Source organism: Pipistrellus hanaki (genome assembly GCF_964339955.1).
Source record: "Pipistrellus hanaki genome assembly, chromosome: 1".
Taxonomy (NCBI): Eukaryota; Metazoa; Chordata; class Mammalia; order Chiroptera; family Vespertilionidae; genus Pipistrellus; species Pipistrellus hanaki.
In genome coordinates, this window is record NC_140503.1 from 9,524,896 (window position 1) to 9,546,135 (window position 21,240).

At 58.7% G+C, this 21,240-nt stretch overlaps 1 protein-coding gene across 1 annotated transcript; it reads left to right on the forward strand.

The window, feature by feature from the left end:
- The first annotated feature begins 222 nt into the window (after positions 1-222).
- Positions 223-19,374, forward strand: GPR68 (G protein-coupled receptor 68). Its single transcript, XM_084884379.1, has 2 exons — positions 223-297; positions 18,076-19,374. The coding sequence occupies exon 2, from the start codon at positions 18,179-18,181 to the stop codon at positions 19,280-19,282; it is 1,104 nt and encodes a 367-aa protein (XP_084740505.1). The 5' UTR covers positions 223-297; positions 18,076-18,178; the 3' UTR covers positions 19,283-19,374.
- The last annotated feature ends 1,866 nt before the right edge of the window (positions 19,375-21,240 follow it).

The window sequence follows — 21,240 nt, forward strand, 5'->3', positions numbered from 1 at the left end:
CCCTGGGAGGCAGCAAACTGCCTCCTGCTGAGACCAGAGGAGCCAGAGAGCCTGAGCAGCAACAGGAGGGGGCCTTTGCTGAGTGGCTGCCGGTGTGCTGACGCAGAGGCGCGGAGGGAGAGGGAACAGAAGGACTGCTCCGTGCACTCTCCTACCAGCTTCTGGCCGAGGGTCCTGGTTGTGGCTGGGGAAGGACCCCGGGCCGGGCCGTCTGCAGCCAGGCCCCGGCTGAGCTCACGCCAGCAGCTCCGGAGCCGGCCCTGGGGACAGGATGGAAGTGCTGCACCTCCAGGACAGGTCTGCACCCCGGGGATTCTCAGGGCAGGCAGGCGCCCAGCCGCGGCGTGGAAGGGCAAAGCTGGGTGCGCAGAACTGGAGGAGGGGGCGGGGGCGGGGAGGATGCGGGGAATGGGTCCAAGAAATAGAAAAGCCTGGCGGGAAACGGGAAACGGACCTGCCAAGCGCCCCAGCCGCCCCCGCCAGGCGCCAAGGACGCAGTAGGAGGGGACGCGGGCTGCTGGCCGGCGGGGGGAGGGTGGCTGGCCCCTCGCCGCACGGAGAGGACTCCCCAAAGCCAGTCCTTTCCCCCTGGCCAGGGTCTCGGGATCCCGGCATACCAGCCCCGGGAAACCGCCTGTGAGCGACCGCCGGCCAGATCCCGGCATCCAGGCACCTGTAACCCGTTCTGCGCCTTCCCCGCGCCCCCCGCCCCCACCCGGGAGCGCGTGGCGAGGGTGCAGGCACGCGGCCCCACGTGTGCGGCGCGGTGAGCGGGCGGCCAGGTGCGGGGGCGGGTGCACGTGCACGAGCCGGGCGGCGGCGCCAGGTGCGGCCCCGGAGGAGCAGACGCGGCGCGGGCAGCGGGAAGGCCGCCCGGTGTCTGCACAGCGCCCGCCCGCCGGCGCGTCCCGGCTCCTCTCCTGGGCCGGGTGTCGCTGCCGCGGTCGTTGCCCGGTTTGGCAGCCGCCCCCTCGGCTGGCTCCCTGGCCACCTGGTAATTACCTCCCGCCCTTCCTGTCCCAGCGCCCGCGGAGCAGGTGACACCCATTTCCCGTCCTTCCCCCTGAAGCTGTGCGTCCCCCTTAGCGGCGGGCAGTGTCAGCTGGGGGCGGGGGGAGCGGGGGGGGGGGGGGAGAGGAGGACAAAGCTGGACTGTGATTGGCCGCGGGGGCCCTGCTGGGGTTCTGGTTGGCGGGCCCCCTGAGCTGAGAACAGGGTGCGGTGTGCAAGGGCAGGGGAAGGCTCTCTGCGCTTAGGGGTGGGCAAAGGAGAGACCACTGGCCCCAAGAAGTTTTTTTAGCATCTCCGGTGCCGTTGGTTGTCAGGACAGATTCTCAGGGTTAGGATGGAGGGCAGCAGGGGAGGTAAAGGCAGAGGTCTATGTCTCACTTTCTGCTCTGGGCAGGTCACCTTCTGTGGCTGAGCCTCCGTAAATGGAGATAAATACTAGCTTGGCCACCGCACAGAGGGCTTGTGAGGACAAGAGGTGTGAGAAGGCTTTGAACTATGCAAATCTGAGATGATAGGGTTGTGCTTTGCTTAACCCTGACCTCCCCCCTGCAGCTTCCAAAAGGTGGGGGGGGGGGGATTGACTGTCCTGGAGGAAGCAGGGCTGGAGCAATGTGGGTGCACGAGACTACATGGACCAGAGCAGTGGTCAGCAAACTGCGGCTCTTCGGCCCCTTGAGTTTTTAGCAAAGGCCAGCTTAGGAGTACCCTCATTAAGTTAATAACAATGTACCTACCTATATAGTTTTAAGTTTTAAAAATGTGGCTCTTGAAAGAAATGTCAATCGTCGTACTGTTGATATTTGGCTCTGTCGACTAATGAGTTTGCCGACCACTGGACCAGAGCATCTGTTGAGAGCTCAGTTCCAGACCTGGATGGCTTGTTTCCAAATCTTGGCTCTACCACTTGTTAGAGATATTAACTTGAGATCATCGCCTACCCTCTTGTTCAGCCTCAGTGCCACCTTCTGTGAAAGGGGCATGATAGCAGAGCCTGCTCCTTAGGATGGCTGTGACATCATGCAGATAGAAGCCTGGCAGTGGCCCCTAAAAGTTAGCTGTGACTGTTCTTGATGTTTCCGTTATGCTGCAGACTTCTAGGTACAGGGCACTCTGAGGAGAGAAGACTCATCAAACAGGAAGACTCATCACCCTTTCTATCTCAAACAAGATACTTCACCTCTGAGTATCTCGGGGGTGGGGGGAAAGGGAAATTATTATACCCACCTCACAAAGTTGTTATAAAAATTAAAATCGCCCGGCCAGTGTGGCTAAGTGGTTGAGCATTGACCCATGTACCAGAAGGTCACCAGTTGATACCTGGTCAGGGCACATGCCCGAGTTTTCTGCTCGATCCCCAATAGGGAGCTTGCAGGAGGCTTCTCTCTCATTCATGTCTCTCCCTCTCCCTCTTCCTCTCTCTCTCTTTCTCTAAAATCAATAAAAACAGATATTTTACAGAAATCTAAATCAAACAACTTTATGAATGAATACAGTGCTCATGATAAGCCCTTAAGTGATTTTGGAGAAAAATAGCCCTTATGTTTCAGTCATCTATCACTGCACAAAAACCCACTGTAGAAGGTTAAAATGCAGTGCTCATCTCTTTTGCTCATGAGTCTGTGATTTGGGCAGGGTTTGGCGGGGATGGCTTCTCTCTGCTCCTTGCAACATCAGCTGAGAGGGCCCGGCTGTGGCTGGGGGATCTTTTTCCAGGATCACACAACATGAGGTAAACGGGTGGCTCCTGCTCCCCTGGGGCTGCTGGCCAGGGTCTGGGCTCCTCTCGATGTGGGCCTCTCTCAGAAGCTACCTCTCTCCTCCAATCAGGGCCCCCACGTTTTAAGAGCAGCATCCCAAGAGACAGGAGGGGGGAGCTCCCAGCCTCTTCAGACCTGGGCTCAGAAGCTGGCACAGGGTGGCCTCGACTTCATTCTTCCGGGCTGGTAGCCACAGAGCCCACCTAGATTCAAGGGGAAGGAGGGTCTCAGGACCCATCTCCCGGTGAGAAGAGCATCAGTTTCCAAACATCTGGAATCTACCGAAACTTGAAGGTCTTCCCTTTAGCTTTCCCCCTCTGGGTGCCGTGGTGTAACAGGTTAAGTTGTCTTTGCTAGAAGACCAGCAGACGTACAGTTGTCCCTGCCTGGGGACTTACCACGACCCATTTGGGCGGGAATCAGGTTCTCCAGGCCTGGCAGGGTGGAGGGCGCGGGCTTCCTACATGGTGCCTTTGCTAGTGTCTGTCTCCCTGGAGCCCCTGAGGCTTCAGTCCCCAGCTCTGCCAAACCCATGCCTTTAAAACAAGAGAGAGAGCCCTAGCTTGGCTCAGTGGAGAGAGCATCAGCCTGTGGAGTGAAAGGTCCCAGGTTCGATTCTGGTCAAGGGCGTGTACCTTGGTTGCAAGCACATCCCCGGTAGGGGGTATGCAGGAGGCAGCTGGTCCATGTTTCTCTCCCATCGATGTTTCTAACTCTCGATCCCTCTTCTTTCTTCTCTGTAGAAAAAAATCAATAAAGTGTATCTTTTTTTAAATTAAAATTAGCATATCTTTAATAACATGGTGACAGTGAACATAGCATTCTCTCAGGTGACTCAATAAATGAGATAATGATGAATGACACCAATTTTTGAAATGTGAAGTATGGATACTACATGTCGGAAATAATAAATTATTTTATACAGAATGTGATTATAAAATAGGTGCATGTACCTAAATTTAAAAAGTCAACATATATAAAATTTGTCATAATTCTATCTATATCCTAAAATGTACGTATTTAAAATGTATCTTGAGAGAGAGAGAGAGAAGCCAGAGAGAGAGAGAGAGAGAGAGTAATCTGGATTCGGAAAGCTAGATTCTAGCAGGTGGCCCAGGCTGAGTCTCATTTAATGAGCATCTCTGTAGCTTCGGTCCCTGGAGAAGTCTGTTTGTTTCACGAGCGGACGACCGCCTGGGTGTTCGGAATGACTGTTGTCATACATGATTAGGCTATTAATTGATGGGTTGGAGCCCTCCTGGTGGGGAGGCAGGCTGGTGGGAAGGCAAGCAGGTTGGGGAAGCAGGCCTGTGGTCACCATGGCAACCTTCTGGCCTGCGCTTTGGGCTTCCTGTGTCGGAACAGGAAGGATGCCCTGAGCAGCTCTCCTCAGACAGACCACGGGCTCTCCAAAGAGAAACCAAAGTCTCTCTCTGGGCAGTAGGCTTCCATGGTAATGCATTTCCACACACAGCCACCCACCCACGCCCTCAGAGTCAAAACCAACCTTCTTCCTGTGGCCGCCTCATCCCACATCCCGTCTCCCCCGGTTCCGTAGCCCCTGACCCTGGCCTTCTGCAAGTGGGCTGCAGAAGTCAGTGGAGTTTAGGTTCGCTTATGGATTCAAACACCCAACATCTGTTTGTCGTGCGTTCATTTTGGCAGAGAACAAAACAGGCCCAGCTCCTTCCTCCCGATGGCACCTGCTGTTTGGAGGGGAAGAGTGGTGTGAACAAGGCGCTGTGTAAATCCCCATGCATTCACATAATTAATTAGCATTGGTAATTATTAAAATACAATCAACTCAGGCCTTGCCTTGAGTCGCAGCTCCGCCGCTCAGCCGGCGCTCAGCCGGTGTGATCGTAAGTGTCCTTAAAAGTGGAGGAGGGGCCGAAACTGGTTTGGCTCCGTGGATAGAGCGTCGGCCTGCGGACTGAAAGGTCCCGGGTTCAATTCCGGGCAAGGGCATGTACATTGGTTGTGGGCACATCCCTGGCAGGGGGTGTGCAGGAGGCAACTGGTCGATGATTCTCTCTCGTCGATGTTTCTAGCTCTCTATCCCTCTTTCTTCCTCTCTGTGGAAAATCAATAAAATATATTTTTTAAAAAAAAAAAAGTGGAGGAGCAGGCAGGAGGGTCGGAGTTGGAGGAGATGTGACCGTGGGAGCGGAGGGATGTGAGAAGGACTCAGGGCCCCGCTGCTGGCTCTGAAGATGTCGGGGCCACGAGCCAAGGAATGCCAGAGCCTTTAGAAGCCAGGAAGGAAAGGAAGTCCATTTCCCCTACACGCCCCCCAGAAGGAAGGCAGCCCTGCCTGCCGACACTTCGATGTTAGCCCGGCAAGATCCACGGCAGACTTTCGACCCCCACAGAGAAGACGTCGGTGTTGTCTTAAGCCAGGGGTCCTCAAACTTTTTAAAGTGGGGGCCAGATCACGGTCCCTCAGAGAGCTGGAGGGCCGGACTATATGAACTACTAATTCCTACTGTAACACCTTGGCTGCGCTCACTGCCCAAAAAACCTGGCGGGCAGGATCAGACTCCCCTGGGGGCTGCATGTGGCCCGCGGGCCGTAGTTTGAAGACCCCTGTTTAAGCCCTTAGGTGTGTGGCCATTGGTTCCAGCAGCAGCGGGACACTCCTCAAGTAGCCCAGAGCCCTGCCTTTGGAGTCCGACGGTCCCGCTGTTTCTGAGCCCTGAGACCTGGGCAGGTGGCGGGCACTCTCAGAGTCCCAGCAGCCTGGCTGTCAGACAGGGAGGACCCTGCCTCCCGGGGCCGACGTGCGGGTGCAGACGGGAAACAACGGGCAGGAGCTCAGCACGGTGCACGGTACAGAGCGCGTGCTCCCGAAGGGCAGTGACCTACTTCCCGGTCCGAAGCTGCTCCCAGGCACTCCAGGAGGATCCCTGCCGCTCCTCCTCCTCCTCCTCCTCTCGGTCCTTCCGGCCATCTTCACTCGCACCCCAGCACTTCTGAACCTGCAGCAGTGCAGCGCCTTGTATCGGCTCCTCTGATACAAACCCATGCTGAAGGGTATGGCCCGAGGCGCCTTCAAGACGCAAGTCAGCGGAGATCCCTGCAGGCAGACAGCAGGTGACTCCGAATAGACATTTCCTGTGCGTATCAGAACTCACGAGGCTCCTCTAAGGCCTTCCCTCCCCACCCCCACCCCCAGCTCCAGATCAGCAGCGTAGCCGTGGGGAACAAGGTAACGCGCCTTTGCAAGCTTCTTACCAAGTTGGCCCTCCCACCCTCTACCTCTCCTAGGGTGAGTCAGACTGCGGGAGGGCCTTCTCGCCTGAGGGGCCGATGCTGTCACCACCACCATCCTGTCCTGCAGCCTCACTCACACAGGAACCTCCCGCATGCCAGGCACTTGTTGGACCTCCTCTCTCGGGCTCTCACAGAAGTCCGCTGATTGTCCGGAAAGGCGACGTGTGAAGGTCACATAGCCAGACGGTGACAGCTCAGGATCTCGGCCTCCTCCGTCTCCTAACCCCCGTCTGGCCCAGAGCTTCTGCCTTTCACCTCCGTCCTGTGAGCACAGGGTTGCTGCCCTGTGCCGAGGCCTTGCTTGGTGCCACCAGCTCAGGGCAGACTCCGGAGTCCTCCCCATGATGACGCCCAGGCTGCCTGGACCTCGGGGGGCCCATGAGTGCCCTTCTGGCAGGGGGCCCTATCGCCCTCACACGAGCCTCCAGAACATCTCACCCGCCCCTCAGCCCAGATCCCCGGAGGAGATGTCCATGTGGGGGACAGGCAGGACAGCCAGGGTTCCGGCAGCCCAGTCTGTCATCCAGTGGGGTCCACAGCACTTCATGACTGCGGGCTCTGGGGCCCAGACAGAGGGGAAAGGAATTCAGGCAGCGGGCCTGGCCCAGTTTCAGCCCTTCTGTCTTCCCAGGATGGGAGGAGCCCAGCGGCTGCCCCTGGCAGCCCCATGAGGTCACACACACCCCGGACCCCGGGCTTGAGCATTCTCACCCTTCACTGCCTGCCCTTCTCTGCTCAGCAGCGGTGGCTCCGAGGCTCTGGCACGTTGGGGGGCGCGCGGGGAGTGTGAATGGGGGGGGGGGGTGGACCCAGGCTTCTCTGGAGGCCACGCTTTGATGACAGACTCACGGCTCTGGCTTCCCTGCAGGTTTACGCTGCAGGATTATGCAGAGAGGTTTGGGAGGGCCGAGGTGATGGGTCCCTAGGCCCCTCAGGCCACTGCGTGATGCTCGGTGTCATCATGGCTTCTCGCTCGGAGATGGAATCCTAGCACCAGCGTAGATCACAGCGCGGGCTGCTCTTCCTGTCCCTGGGTGGGCATGTCACCGAGGACATGGGCTCAGCAATGTGACTCAAGCTGGAGCCAGCTTCATCCCATCTGCAGTCCCACAGGCCCAGGGGGGAGGGGGAGGGGGAGGCCCTGGCCCTGGAGAGAGAGGGAGGCTTCCCATCCCAGAGGGGGTGGTGCCCCCTGTTGGCGGAGGGGGCTACCCAGCCTGGGGCAGCCTGGGGGTCTGGGGGGAGGGGACGGGCACAGTGTCAGCAGGGTCTTCCAGGCGTACATGGTCTGTGTGCGCATGTCCGGTGGGCTGGGCTGCCCTGTGGACAGAGCCAGGAGTGCTCTCTTTGGGGGTGTGTCCTGGGGGGAGCCTGCACCCCGAACCGACCTGTCCTTTGGGAGAGCCAGCCACACTCCCGCCACTCAGAACCAGCGTCTGGTCTGTGGGGAAGGACTCCCCCTAGCCAGGCGCAGCCTTCCCAGGAACTAACGTAGGAGACCATTGGAGAGGGCCCAGGCCCCGTGGCGGGGGGACGGGGGGCAGCACCGTCCCCGACAGGACTAGAGCGATCTGCTCTCTGGAGAAGACAAGCCCCGCAGACCGCGTAGCAGGGCCGGGGGCACGCACATCCTCAGGGACACCCTCCCGTGCGCGGTGGGCCTGGGCTTCCAGGCTCCGGCCACACGTCCCATGAGCAGCGTCCAAGGAGGGAGGAGGTCACGCCGCCAAAATAGCGTGGCTCTGACGTGGGCAGCGGGGTCCTAGGATCACTGCCCTGTGGTGTGGCTGTAAGGCCCTGCTCAAGAGCTTTTGCCGAAACCAGTTTGGCTCCGTGGATAGAGCTCCGGCCTGTGGACTCAAGGGTCCCAGGTTCAATTCCGGTCGAGGGCATGTACCTTGGTTGCTAGGCACATCCCCAGTAGGGGGTGTGCAGGAGGCAGCTGGTCGGTATTTCTCTCTCATCGATGTTTCTAGCTCTCTATCCCTCTCTCTTCCTCTCTGTAAAAAAAAAAAAAAATCAATAAAATATATTTTTTTTTTTTTTTTTAAAGAAAAAAGACCCTTTGCCTGGCTGGGCCCGAGTTTCCCCACCCGGAGGAGGCAGCGGCGGGGCCGGGGAGCCTCCCGGGCCGTGGGGCTGCTCTGCTGGGAGAGCTTAGCAGATGCTCCTGAGAGCCAGAGCCCCCCGGGACGCCAAGCCCTGTGCGTGCTCCCCACCTGGAGCCCGAGCTGTTCAAAGACATGAACGCTGCCTCCCGGGCGGCCCAGGGCACTGCTCCGATGCCCTGGCTCCTCCGTGGGCCTGAACAGCCTGCCTTCCGCGCGTACCCGGAGCCTCGGTACTCGACTGCCCGTGGAGCTGCCCAGAGAGCTATTAAGGCCGGTGGTGCTGGCACCGCGTCCCCAGGGAGTGAGGTTTAGTTCGGGTGGGGTGAGCCTGGCATGGGTACTGTTTTTTATAAGCTCTGAGTACTTCCTAACGCACGTGAGAGCCACTGGCCCAGGTGTTGGTGGCTGGCGGCTGGAGAGGGACGTCCTGGGGGTGGGAGTGGAGACGGTCAGCGTGCCCCATCCTTGCCTCGTCGCCCTGTTGTCCTCGCTGGGGTCCGAGGTCTGATCCGGTCACCCGGGCGGCTCAGCGAGGACCCCAGGGGCAGGGCTCCACGGCCTGGTCTCCTCTCTGGGATCCCGTGGGACTCAGTGGTCAGCAAACTCGTCAGTCCACAGAGCCAGATATCAACGGTGCAACCATTGAGATGTCTTTGGAGAGCCACATTTTTTTTTTCAAACATAAACTTCTTCTAACGCCACTTCTTCAGCACAGACTCGCCCAGGCCGTGTGTTTCGTGGAAGAGCCGCTCTCAAGGGGCCAGAGAGCCACATGTAGCTCACGAGCCGTGGTTTGCCGACCACGGCCGTGGGTGCTCAGAGTGGCTTGATGGGTAGAATTAGTGCAGCCACTTCTCCTGCAGGTCCCCTGTCCCTAATTGTGGCCTAACATCCCCCCTCTCCCCCCTCCCCCCACCTTCCCAAGGTTGCTCCCTGCCCCCGGGGTGGGGGTGGGGGTGGGGATGGGAGCAGCCCGCCGCCCTGCTCCTGTGGCTGGTGAGAGCTCCTGGGCCAGCGCCAGCCCCGCAGGGATCACGTTCACATGATTCTGCCTCAGCTCCGGCTCCGGAAGGGACAGCCTCCCGCTGGGGTTTTCTAGCCGGAGCTGGCAGGCGCGGTCTGCGGGAACTCCCTGGAGGGGAGCGTGGGTCCCGGTGCCTGCAGGGCTGCCCGCGGCGGCCTGGGGGGGTCCGCCAGGCCCCGGAAGGTGCTTTCTCAGCTCCTCCCCAGACCTCGGAGGAGCGGCAGCCAAAAGCCCAGCTGCTGGAGGTTGGGGGGCAGAGCTCCGCGGTGAAGCAAGGCACAGAGGACCGGGGATCCCCGGGGACAGCTTCCTGCCGCTGCCACGCTCTGCCCGCCCCTCACCTGGCGGGGCATCGCCTCCCCGGGTCCGGAGGCTGAGCAGGAGGGGTCAGTCCGGCACTGGGGGGCCAGGGAATCCGTGTAGTCGCTCAGGACCTGCACTGAGAAAAGCAGAACAGAAGAGACCCGATGAGAGGGCGCCGCAGACGGTAGGGTGAGTACCGCGGTGGGGAAGTCCGTGCCTGTGTGCACGCACGTGTGTGTGTGTGTGTGTGTGTGTGTGTGTGTGTGTGTGTAGAACGCGTGTGTAGCGTGTGTGTGCTGGGTTACAATGTCAAGTGCCTCTCTCGCTGTGGTTTGTGGGCAGAAGCGGTTGAAGGCAGCACGTCGGTGCCTCGGTGCCTGGATTCTGGGTTCAGACTGCCCTGACCTGCTGCGTGCACTTGAGCGTGGACTTGAGCGACTGTGTCAGCCTCTCTGGGCTCCAGGTTCGGTGAAACGGGTTGGCGGTGCCAGGCCCATCAGAGCCTCGTGAGCCCAGATGGGATTGAACTTGGAAACGGCTACGAGGCTTTAGAAGTGAGAGCCTGCCGTCAAGCAGAGCCGAACAACAATGCTAACTGTCAAAGGAAAGGGACAGTTGTCTCACCTGACGGTGAACTCTGGCAGCTCCTGGGTTCCCTGAGGGTCCGGGTGCTGAAGTCTGCACACCCTTTCCAGGCTCTGCTGCAGGAACCGACGGGAAGGACCCTCAGGAGGCGTGATACTGCGGGAAACAGCTGATGACACACGTTTTCTACCCGATAACTAAGCAACCATAGTCAGGTTTTAAACCTTTTGAAACATAAAATAACCAGAAAAAAAAGTGAGCCAAATAAAGTAAAAGGAACAAAAGGCTAGGGGTTTCTATAAATAATCTCTCTCCCCTTCCCCAGTTTATGTGGGAGAAAGGGAAAGAGGGGAAACGAAATAGCCACAAGCTGCAAGGAGAAAAAGAGAATGGTATACTATTATTTTCCGTTGCTAACTGAAATTCTGAAATAAATGGGCTAACCAAAGAAACAGGACGAAAGAAAGAGAGAGAGGGGGGGGGGAGGGAGGAAGGGAGGGAGAGGGAGAGGGAGGGAGGAAGGGACGGAGGGAGGGAGGGAGGGAGGGAGAGAGAGAGAGAGAGAGAGAGAGAGAGAGAGAGAGAGAAGAAAGAAAGAAAGAAAGAAAGAAAGAAAGAGAGAGAAAGAGAAAGAAAGAAAGAAAGAAAGAAAGAAAGAAAGAAAGAAAGAAAGAAAGAAAGAAAGAAAGAAAGAAAGACAGGGAAAAGAGTCTGCCTAGCTGTTGCTGGAGTGTGGCTACCTGGGGGAGCGGAGGGGGCAAGGAAAAATGCCGCCTGCCTCCTTCTCCTCCCGCCCAGAGGGAAACAGCGACAGCCTCCGAGACAGGCAGGCACTTGTGGGAAATGAAACCGCCTTGTTGAAGGATGTAGACTCGAGGTTCGAGCAGAGAAAGGATGAGGAGCGGGGTCTGCCGGAAACCCCCTGCTCTGTGGGCTCAGAGCTCCCGAAAGCGGGGCCACCCTGGCACGGTCTGTGTGCCCGCGTGCACCCCGGGAAGCGGCGGGCTGGACCGCTGCTGTGTGTGTGTGCGTGTGTGCATGCGTGCGTGTGTGTGTGTGTGTGTGTGTGTGTATGTGTGTGTGCGTGTGTGCATGCGTGTGCGTGCGTGCCAGCTGTGCCCCTGCACTCGGCCCCTCCTCCTGGCTTGGAGTGTGCAAGAGGTCCTGACCCCGCGTCAGAGTCCCTCCCTTCCTTTCGGGGCTCATGTTCTCTTGGCCTTTAGAGTCCTCGCAGACCCCTCGGTGCTGATGGCATTTGTCTGCAGTTTGTGATGATAAATGAGTGACGAGATGCCGCAGCTCCCGGTTCTGGATCTCTGCCCCGCCCCCTCCCCTCAGGGAAGCACAGCTGGACGCACAGGCTTTCTTCAGTGGGTGCGGAGGGAACGGGTGGCCCGGCAGAGCACCCTCCAGGTGCAGGGGCCAGCCGGGGACCACGCCGGGGGGCCCTCGTGGTGGCAGCTATAAAGACCGGGGCCTGAGGAAGGCTGGAGGTGGTGGTGGGGGGGGGGGGGCTGCTCAGCACCAATAAAGACAAACAGGAAGGGAGCCTGGCGTCCAGGAAAGTGCGGGCCAGCCCGAGTTCCACACCTGACTGCCGAGCGCACAGTGCCTGTGGAATGCTGAGCAGGCCTTGGCTCATGGCCCAGCCTCAATTGTGTTTCCTTCATCTGTAAAATGGGCGCGGATGAGAGTGGCATTGGAAGAGTTGTGCCTCGCAGGTGGAGGGCTCAGCGGATCTGGGTTGGCTCTTCTGTCCCGTCTGCATCTTTTTATGTACAGAACACTTTTGCACCCACTGTGTCTTGATTTTTGAGGAGTAGGTTCCTATGGAGACCAGGTAGGGAAGGGATGCCTGTCTGTCCTCAGGCACTGGTGGAAGGAGGACTGGCTGTGACAAGGCCTGGGTGAAAGAGCAGGACCCTCCGAGCAGCTCAGGCGGCTGGAAACAAGGCTATAGGCACCCTCCTCATTACTTTTCTGTTTCTATTAATGAAAATGCCACTGTCCCAGCACCCAACCCCAACCACCTCCCCACCCCAGCCATCTACCCACCCATTCATCTTCCCATCTCCCCATGAACTAATCCATCTATCCACATACCAGCCACCCACCCAGCCATTTACACACGCATCCATTTACTCATCTGTCCACCCAGCTACCTCTCATTCATGCATCTGCTCATACATTTACCCATCTATCCAGCCATCCACCCACCCATTCATCCATCTATCCACTCATTCACTCACGCAACCCTTTTACCTCTCATCCGTGTATCTGCCCATCCATTTACCCATCTGCCCACCCAGTTATCCATCTAGAAGGTAATTTTTTTAAGAGCTAATAAGGACTAATCACTCATAGTCAGGAACATCTCAGATTTGTCTGTTCCCCGCCTCCCTTCTAATGAACTATTAGTTTCTTGTACGGCTCCTCCTTGTCTCCTTTCTGGCCAGGCCCCCTTTATGCCTAGATCCAGGCGCACCAAGCTACTTCCGGTTCCGGAGGAGCCCATTCGCTCTCTGGGTCCGGATCCGTCGCACACGTGTCTCCGGCAGAAACGCCCGCTGCTCAGGCAGCCCTTCCCCCCTCTCCTGGTCTCAGCATAACTTGCTCCTCAGGAGGGCTTTTCTGGCTGGGCTAAGTCCTCTCTACTGGGCTCCCTTAAAATCTTCCTCTCTCTTTAGGAGCTGGTTCCCTTATCTCCTCCCCTCCCCGGGAGACTAAAAGCAGCTTGAGTTACCCTAGGAGCCGGTGTTCAGTGCAGCGCCCTCCGTATAACAGACGCGCAAGAAGTGTTCGTTGTGCGAATGGGAGAGTGGGTGGGTGGATGATGACCAGGTGGATGACTAGAAAGCCATTCCAGGGTTCCAGGCAGGAGGGACTGGGTTAGATCGGTGTAGAGGAAGGCTTTGAGGGCGGTGAGATGCCAGGGCACTGATTCTTGGAGGAGGTCTTGACCTGCCCATCGGGGCTCTGGTCGGGGAGCTACCGAGGCAACGGACGGATGTGGGAAACATGTAAGGGTTGAAAATGGTAGAACTGGGTCATGAAGTGGGTGCTGTGGGTGGGGATGAGGGAAGAAGCTGAAGGTCAGCCGCCCACTGTGAGTGACAGGGCAGGCAACAGACTAGCGGAGAAAAGGACAGAGGCAAGCAGGGGCAGGCCTCGCTGGGCACGCCTGTGTGGTGACAGGAAGCGGGGGAGGGCAGTGCGGTCTGAGCATCCTGAGGGTGCCGAGGGGCAGAGACTACGGAGGAGCTGTCATCCCACAGAATGCGGAGTGACGGGCACAGACCAGCAGGGAATGGGAGTGGGAGGGACGTGCAGGAAGTCCGAGTCCAGGGCCCCCGGTGGCAGTCAGTCCTGCCTGTAAGGGGCCCTCTTATCTCCCTGAGGGCGGGAGCCGTTCCTTCCTTATCCCTCAGTCCCATGTCTAGTCTGGTGCCGAGGACCTTGCAGATGCTGTCGAAGGAAACCCCGAGGCGCTGGGCTGCTGGGCAAGCAACTGCCTCTGATGTCTGAGATTGTTTTCATTTATTGACTTGCGCTCCTACACGCAGCCCCTCCTCCTGGCTTGGAGCGTGCAAGAGGTCCTTACCTTGCACCAAAGCCCCCTCCTTCCTTTCGGAGCTCACGTTCTCTTGGTCGTTAAAGTCCTCGCAGACCCGTCTATGCTTATGCACACACTTATCTATATAATAAAATGGGGGAAATGAGAAGGCGGTTGCGAAGATTGGGAAAGAGGGCAGATGTGAAAGGCTCCAGGAATGGGAAAAGATTTTGCAAACACAGGGTGTGAGCAGTCACGCTCATTTGACATACAGATTCAGGCGCCGTATTTGAAAAGCAAAGCCGGCCTCAGGCTGTGGAGCTCCCGAAGGCTGCGTCCCGGCTCTGATCCCGGTCTGCCGGCTCTCCAAGGCCCCTTCCAGCCGCCTTCGCTCCCCAGCCTGGGACCCCGTGTCCAACACCCGATCCGGAGCAAACCCCAGACTTTCTGGACCCATAGGTCCGGGCTCCCCAGAGGGTGGCTCACAGACCCACAGCCATGAGGCACCTGGGAGCTTGTGGCTGGTTCTCCGCCCCCGGCTCAGAGCCTCGGGGTCAGAAACTCGGGGTGTGGTTCAGTCACCTGCGGTGGCAAATCCTCCGGTGACTCAGGCCGAAGGGCCAGAACCCCCGTCTAGAATGTCAGTGTTTTTGCTCCTAAGTGAGCGTGGGAGGTACTTTGGTCCGAGTGTCTGTGCCCTGCAGGCCTGACATTTGTGACTTTGGCTGCCAGACGTCACTCATGGTTGGCGGAGGAAAGAGGACGCGGCGAGCGGCGGTGCCAGCCCACCCCGTGCCTGTACCCGCTAACACCGTAAACAACGGGCTTCGGGCGGTGACTCGCAGGGAGCGCTTAGGCCTGCCAGGACACGTTCTCGCTGGGGCTCATTCTCCCGGCCCCACTGGCCTGGGAGGGCCTGTGTTTATGAATGAATTCCGGCTTCCTGTGGGCGGATTGCATCTGGACTCGGGGGAGCCCGAGGTCCGGGGTGGGGTCCTGCACGGCCGTGTGCTTCCTCGTAGGGAGCCTGGTGAGCCGTTCGGCCCCGCAGGTGTGGGGTGGGGGCCATGGACAGGAGAGCTGGCGCAGGGAGGGCAGGGAGGGCCGAATTCTGACTCACTCACTGGGCTGCGGGCAGAGCTAAGAGGTCACAGGTCTCAGTGGCCCCTCTCCCCTCCTCTCACCATCGGAACGTGGAAGCAAGGCCAAAACACAAACAGAAAAAACAAGCAAACAAACAAAACAACAAGAAAAACCTGGGCACTGGTGGTGGGAATGCAACACGGGGCAGCTGCTGCAGAAAACGGAATGACGGATCCTCAGAAAGTTAAAAGTAGAGTTACCATGTGACCCTGCGATTCCACCTGTGGGTGTATGCCCCCCCGCCCCCCAAAAAAAACAAAAAACGCAGAGAGCAGGGACGCACACAGACACCTGCACACCCACATTCACAGCAGCTTTATTCGCAACAGCAAAGGTAGATACAGCCCAAGTGCTCATTGAAAGGGAGTGAGGAAACAGAAGGCAGCACAGGCATAGCGTGGAGCCGTACTCCGCCTGCCCAAGGAAGGACCTTCTCACACACGTGACAGCATGGCCGAGCCTGAGGACCTTACCCTAAGCTGCATAAGCCGGTCACAAAAAGACAGGTACTGTCTGACTCCGCTTGTATGAGGGACCTAGAATAGTCAAAGTCCTGGACACAGCAAGTAGAATGGGGGGGGAGTGCCGGGGGCCGGGGGGACAGGACATGGGGAGCTAGTGTTTCCTGGGGACGGAGGCTTTCAGTTGGGGAAGATGAAGAATTCTGGAGATGGATGGGGGTGCTGGTTGTAGAACAATGTGAATGTGCTTTGTGCCAGAGAACAATGCACTCAGGAATGGCCAACACGGTGAACTTCATGTTATGTACACGAAGTGACAGCAGGAACACCCCCTCCACCACCATCACTGCAGTGCCAGGCCTAGTGTCCTAGGGAGGAGAGGACAGGGAGGTGGCCTTGACTGAGGGTCCCAGTCTTCTGGGGACTGAGAGGTTGGGGTGAGTCTCAGTTGGGGATTTGAGGGGGGGAGGGCACGGAGCAAGAACACCAACACTTCCTTCCTCAGGCTGGCTTTGGGCAGGCCGCTGCCCCGTGGGGACCTCAGTTTCCTCACCTGTGAAATGGGGAGGTAGCAGACACTCATTCCTTCCGGAAGTGTACTGTACCCACTTCCAGCCTGAGGGCCGGCTCGGGGGCCACAGGGCCAGTGGGAGCCAAGACAGGCCACAGGCTGTGGGGGGAGGGGCCCTGGTTGGCAGGTGATGAGATGTGGGTCCTGAAGGCTGAGGGGTTTCTCTTTTGGTTGGAGAGTCCCAGCTTGACTGTGGTGGAGAGAGAGCAAAGGGCAGAAGTGATCCGGTACCGCCACACCCCTCATTCGGGCCACTCTTTCAGCATCTGCAGCCGTGTAGACCAGTGGTCGGCAAACTGCGGCTTGAGAGCCACATGCGGCTCTTTGGCCCCTTGAGTGTTCTAATACCACTTCTTCAAAATAGACTCGCCCAGGCTGAAAACCGACTTCTGCGCATGGGCCACAAAGTTTCTATCGCACTGTACGTGTGCGCCTGCACGTGATATTTTCTGGGAGAGCCACACTCAAGGGACCAGAGAGCCGCATGTGGCTCGCGAGCCGCTGTTTGCCGACCACTGGTGTAGACCATGCATTCTCAAGGGGGAGAGGGGTGAAGGTTGGTTCTTGGGTGGGGTGAAAAAACATCTTAGATATTAAATGACTATTAGTCTTAGGTATTAAATAGTTTGTCACCCCCAAGGGCACAGGACATAAACAGATATGCAGAATACCTGAGGTGGTATCATTTCATGGAGCCGGGCTGTAGGGGGACATGTCTGAAAGTTAGGCTCCTTGGGAGGGTGATGGGAGGGGAGGTTGAAAAAGATCCTGATTTAGACGCAGCCAGATTTTTCATCTGAACCAGAAGCATTAAATCAACAGAGAAGCTTAAACCTTTGGTTTTGATATATCACTAATTTGTAAAGTGGGCTTACAACAAAAAAATGTTATTCTGTCTTAATTCCAATGTATTTGCACATGCAGGATTTTCTTTAAGTTCTCGATAATAGGAGCGTTTCACTAACGTAAGACTCCCATCTTTCACTCCACCTCCCGGCCGCAAGGGACACAGCGCCGCGCACTTCGGCATCCGTCATCTTCTGTGGCCCTCCTCCTCATCCCGAGGGCAGGCGTCTCTACTCCCACTTCACAGAGGCGGAAACTGAGGCTCAGAAAGGGTGAATGACGCGTAGGCGGCTGGCCCTGGCCTCATGCTCATGTCTGTCTGTCGGTGCCTGGTCCTGCGCTGACTCCCACGTGGGTCCCCAAGCTCCGTGGACGAGAGGAGGGTCCACACCCGCTGACAAACACCCAGGGATCCAGGCGGTGCCTGGGGGAGCTCAGCCTCTGTTTCTCGCCCGAGCACTGTGGGATGTGGGCAGGGATGGGCCCCTTCTGTGCTGCCTGGCGAGGGCCCCAGGAGGGCGGTGGCCTCCACGTGGACTGAGCTGGCCCATTCCCGTGAGCAGGTGGGAAGAATGCAAGTGGTGCTGGCTGCTGGGGGCGGCCGTGGCTGGGCCCTCGCTGTTCCTTGGAGAGCCGGGCTCGGGATGGGCTGTGCCGTGGTGACCAGGAGCATAAGTAAGGGACCGGCTGGGGAGGGAGGACGGGGAGACATACATGGCGTTCAGAGGTCCTAGTGGAGCTGGAGTTGGTTGGCCGGTCACTGGTTCTCAACCTTCCTAACGCCTCAGCCTTTGAGTACAGCTCCTCATGTGGTGGTGACCCCCAACGATAAAATTATTTTCGTTGCTACTTCATAACTGTAATTTTGCTTCTGTTAATGAATCGTAATGTAAATAGCCGTGTTTTCCAATGGTCTTAGGTGACCCTGCTAGTGGTTCTTTTACTCCATGTCTTAGGCGACCCACAGGTTGAGAACCGCTGCTGTAGAGCCTAAGACCATCAGAAAACACAGCTATTTACATTACGATTCATAACAGTAGCAAAATTGCAGTTATGAAGTAGCAACGAAAATAATTTTATCGTCGGGGGTCACCACCACATGAGGAGCTGTATTCAAGGGTCGCGGCATTAGAAAGGTTGAGCACCACTGCTCTTGGTTCAGTGAGGCCCTTTGAACGGCGTCTGACACACAGTAGGTGCTGTAGACATGTCAGCTGCTCTACAGTGTCAGACACACAGTAGGTGCTATAGACATGTCAGCTGCTCTACAGTGTCAGACACACAGTAGGTGCTGTAGACATGTCAGCTGCTCTACAGTGTCAGACACACAGTAGGTGCCGTAGACATGTCAGCTGCTCTACAGCGCCTGACACACAGTAGGTGCCATAGACATGTCAGCTGCTCTCCTTCTAAGCCTTTCCCGCCTTTGACTTTCAGAAGCTCACCTGCTGCCGAGGAGGGCAGCCCTGTGAACGCCATGGTGGCGGAGAGGCCCTCTTCCTGAGCCGGGCGGGGTGAGGTGCCTGCGGGCCCGAAGAAGATGGGGAACGTCACCGCGGATGCCTCCCGCCCCAACTGCACCATCGAGCACACCATCCACCAGACGCTGGCCCCCGTGGTGTACGTCACCGTGCTGGTGGTGGGCTTCCCGGCCAACTGCCTGTCGCTGTACTTCGGCTACCTGCAGATCCGGGCGCGGAACGAGCTGGGCGTGTACCTGTGCAACCTGACGGTGGCCGACCTCTTCTACATCTGCTCGCTGCCCTTCTGGCTGCAGTACGTGCTGCAGCACGACAACTGGTCCTACGGCGACCTGTCCTGCCAGGTGTGCGGCATCCTGCTCTACGAGAACATCTACATCAGCGTGGGCTTCCTCTGCTGCATCTCCATCGACCGCTACCTGGCCGTGGCCCACCCCTTCCGCTTCCACCAGTTCCGCACCCTCAAGGTGGCCGTGGGCGTCAGCGTGCTCATCTGGGCCAAGGAGCTGCTGGCCAGCGTCTACTTCCTCCTGCACACCGAGCTGGTGGAGGACGCCGACCGGCACCGCGTCTGCTTCGAGCACTACCCGCTGCAGCCCTGGCAGCGCCACATCAACTACTACCGCTTCCTCGTGGGCTTCCTGTTCCCGCTCTGCCTGCTGCTGGCCGCCTACCGGGGCATCCTGCGGGCCGTGCGCCGCAGCCACGGCACCCAGCAGAGCCGCAAGGACCAGATCCAGCGGCTGGTGCTCAGCACCGTGGTCATCTTCCTGGCCTGCTTCCTGCCCTACCACGTGCTGCTGCTCGTGCGCAGCGTCTGGGAGTCCAGCTGCCCCTTCGCCCAGCGCGTCTTCAACGCCTACCACTTCGCCCTGCTGCTCACCACCTTCAACTGCGTGGCCGACCCCGTGCTCTACTGCTTCGTCAGCGAGACCACCCACCGCGACATGGCCCGCCTGCGCGCCGCCTGCCGCGCCATCCTCACCTGCGCCAGGACCGGCGGGCCCCGCGAGGCCTACCCGCTGGGCACCCCCGAGGCCTCCGGGGCCAAGAGCGAGGAGCCCGAGCTGCTCCGGAAGCTCCAGGCGACCTTCCCGGCCCCGCACGTGCCTAACGGGGATGGGGCGCCCCCCGCCGCCGCCGCCGCTGTGGGGCTGGCCTAGCCGGAGTCGGCCATGTGTGGGGTGAAGCGAGGTCTGAGCTTGCTGGCCGGCTGCTGCCAGCAGGTGCCTCTTTCTGCCGGACGAGGGGCAGGGGGTCACTGCACCCCACCCAGGCCTGGGCTGCAGCCAGGCCTCTCTGGTTCCCGGGGCGTGCAGCTTGCTGAGCCCCCGCTGGGGTGAGCCCGTCTGTCCCGTCTTCTGCTGCAGGCGGGGCTGCTGGCGGGAGGAAGACAGTGAACTGGCACCTGCAGGAGGTTTTCAAAGAGAGGCCGGGGTGGGGAGTGAAGGGTGAGAGGGCATGCATGGAGGGGGGCGTAGGGAGAGGAGGAGGGGACTGGGTGTGCATAGAAGACACCTGTCCAAACGTATTGATGTCATCCCAGGAGGTGACCAAAGCTGTACTGTCATCAGGAACACTGAGCCCCGCCCACAAGGGGATTGGAAGGAAGGTGAGGGGGGCCAGGAGGTTGGAGGGGAGAAGGAATGCGGGGAATGGGGTACTGGTAGTGCGCATGGGGGCAGGGCGGGGAGTGGCATGCAGAGCGGAGACCCCAGCACACCGTGGTGCAGGGAGAGCCGAGCAGATGCCCCAAGCTCAGGGCTGATGGGGTCTCACAGGTCTTGGGGCTCCCAGGCCGATGTCTGTGGTCCTTAAACAGTCAGCGCTGAAGCGCAAGTGTCAGGACAGAGGCCTGAAGCCCAGGCATGTAATCACGTTCCCCACACGGTTCCTCCACTTCAGTGTTTCCATCAGCCCAGGAGCGCCAGCCCTGGGAGAGTGTGTGTGTGTGTGTATGTATCCATGTTTAAAAGGCCAGGGTCTCCATGACAGCTTTGTGCCAAGACCCTGAGGCTAGGGTCACGTGACTATTGGCAGTGTCCCCCATGCCCACCCCGGCCTCTGCCTCTGTCCCTTGCCGTACCCACCACGGAATGTCGTCTAACGGTCTGAGCATGACATTCTCCTGAGTTCTCAGATGCAACAGAACAGAACAGTTGCATTCCCCGGCATCTCTGTCTCTGTAACGGAGAGAGGAGGTGCCCTGGGCTGCCCTCGCCGCCTCTGTTCTCCTGCACGGCTCCACCAACACCCCCCCCCCACCTCAGCCCCCTGGAGCGTGAGAATGGGCCCGCGGGCCACATGCGGCCCAGGGTGCGGCCCGCCACCCTCTGTCCTGTCCTAGAAGGCTCTGCTCCCCTGCAGCTCTGCCAAGCATGCTGAGCCCCTGCCCTGGCAGTCACACCCAGGGCCAGGAGAGCTTCCTACGGCTCCAGGGACCTGCCCACTTGAACAGGTGTGCCAGCCCTTCAGATGGCCTGGCTGATGGCTGGGGCCAGCTCTCACGTCCCTGGGATGCGAGTTCCTCACAAGGGGACAGGTGGGCTCAAGTCTGGGGAGGGACTCAGGACGGGGAGATGGAAGCTGGTGCTGGTAGAACAGTTGTGGAATCTAATAAAAGCATCTTTGAACTTTCTCTCCCTCACCTCCACCCCCTCCCCCACCAGGCATGCCCAAAGGCAGATAGCCCGAGCGGGATTGCCCTAGGGAAGTGGGGTCCAGGCTACACTTGGCTCTGACTGAGCAGCACCGGCCCCAGCTCCAGCCCCAGCTCTTTACGGAGGGTCTCCCATCACCTGAAGAGGTTCTCTTCACCTTCCTGCAGGTGTGAAGGTGGCAGAAATGGCCACACCACCAAGAAAAGCCCGCCCGCCTGCCCCAGCCCAGCAGCATCCTGGGGCAGTGGCACCTGCTGAGTCCTCCGTGCCTCCTCATTCCCTATTCTTCCCTGTTTTGACCTTAAACACCAGTGCTCTCCCACCAGTAATGGACTGGGGAGAGCCAGGGTGATTCTGTTTACTATCCAGAGTTGTATTTTCGTAGCGTCCTCTCTCTTATGTCGAGTATGTGTGTGTTGGGCTGCGCAGTGGATTTATGTAGCAAATGTGAGTTTGCCAAT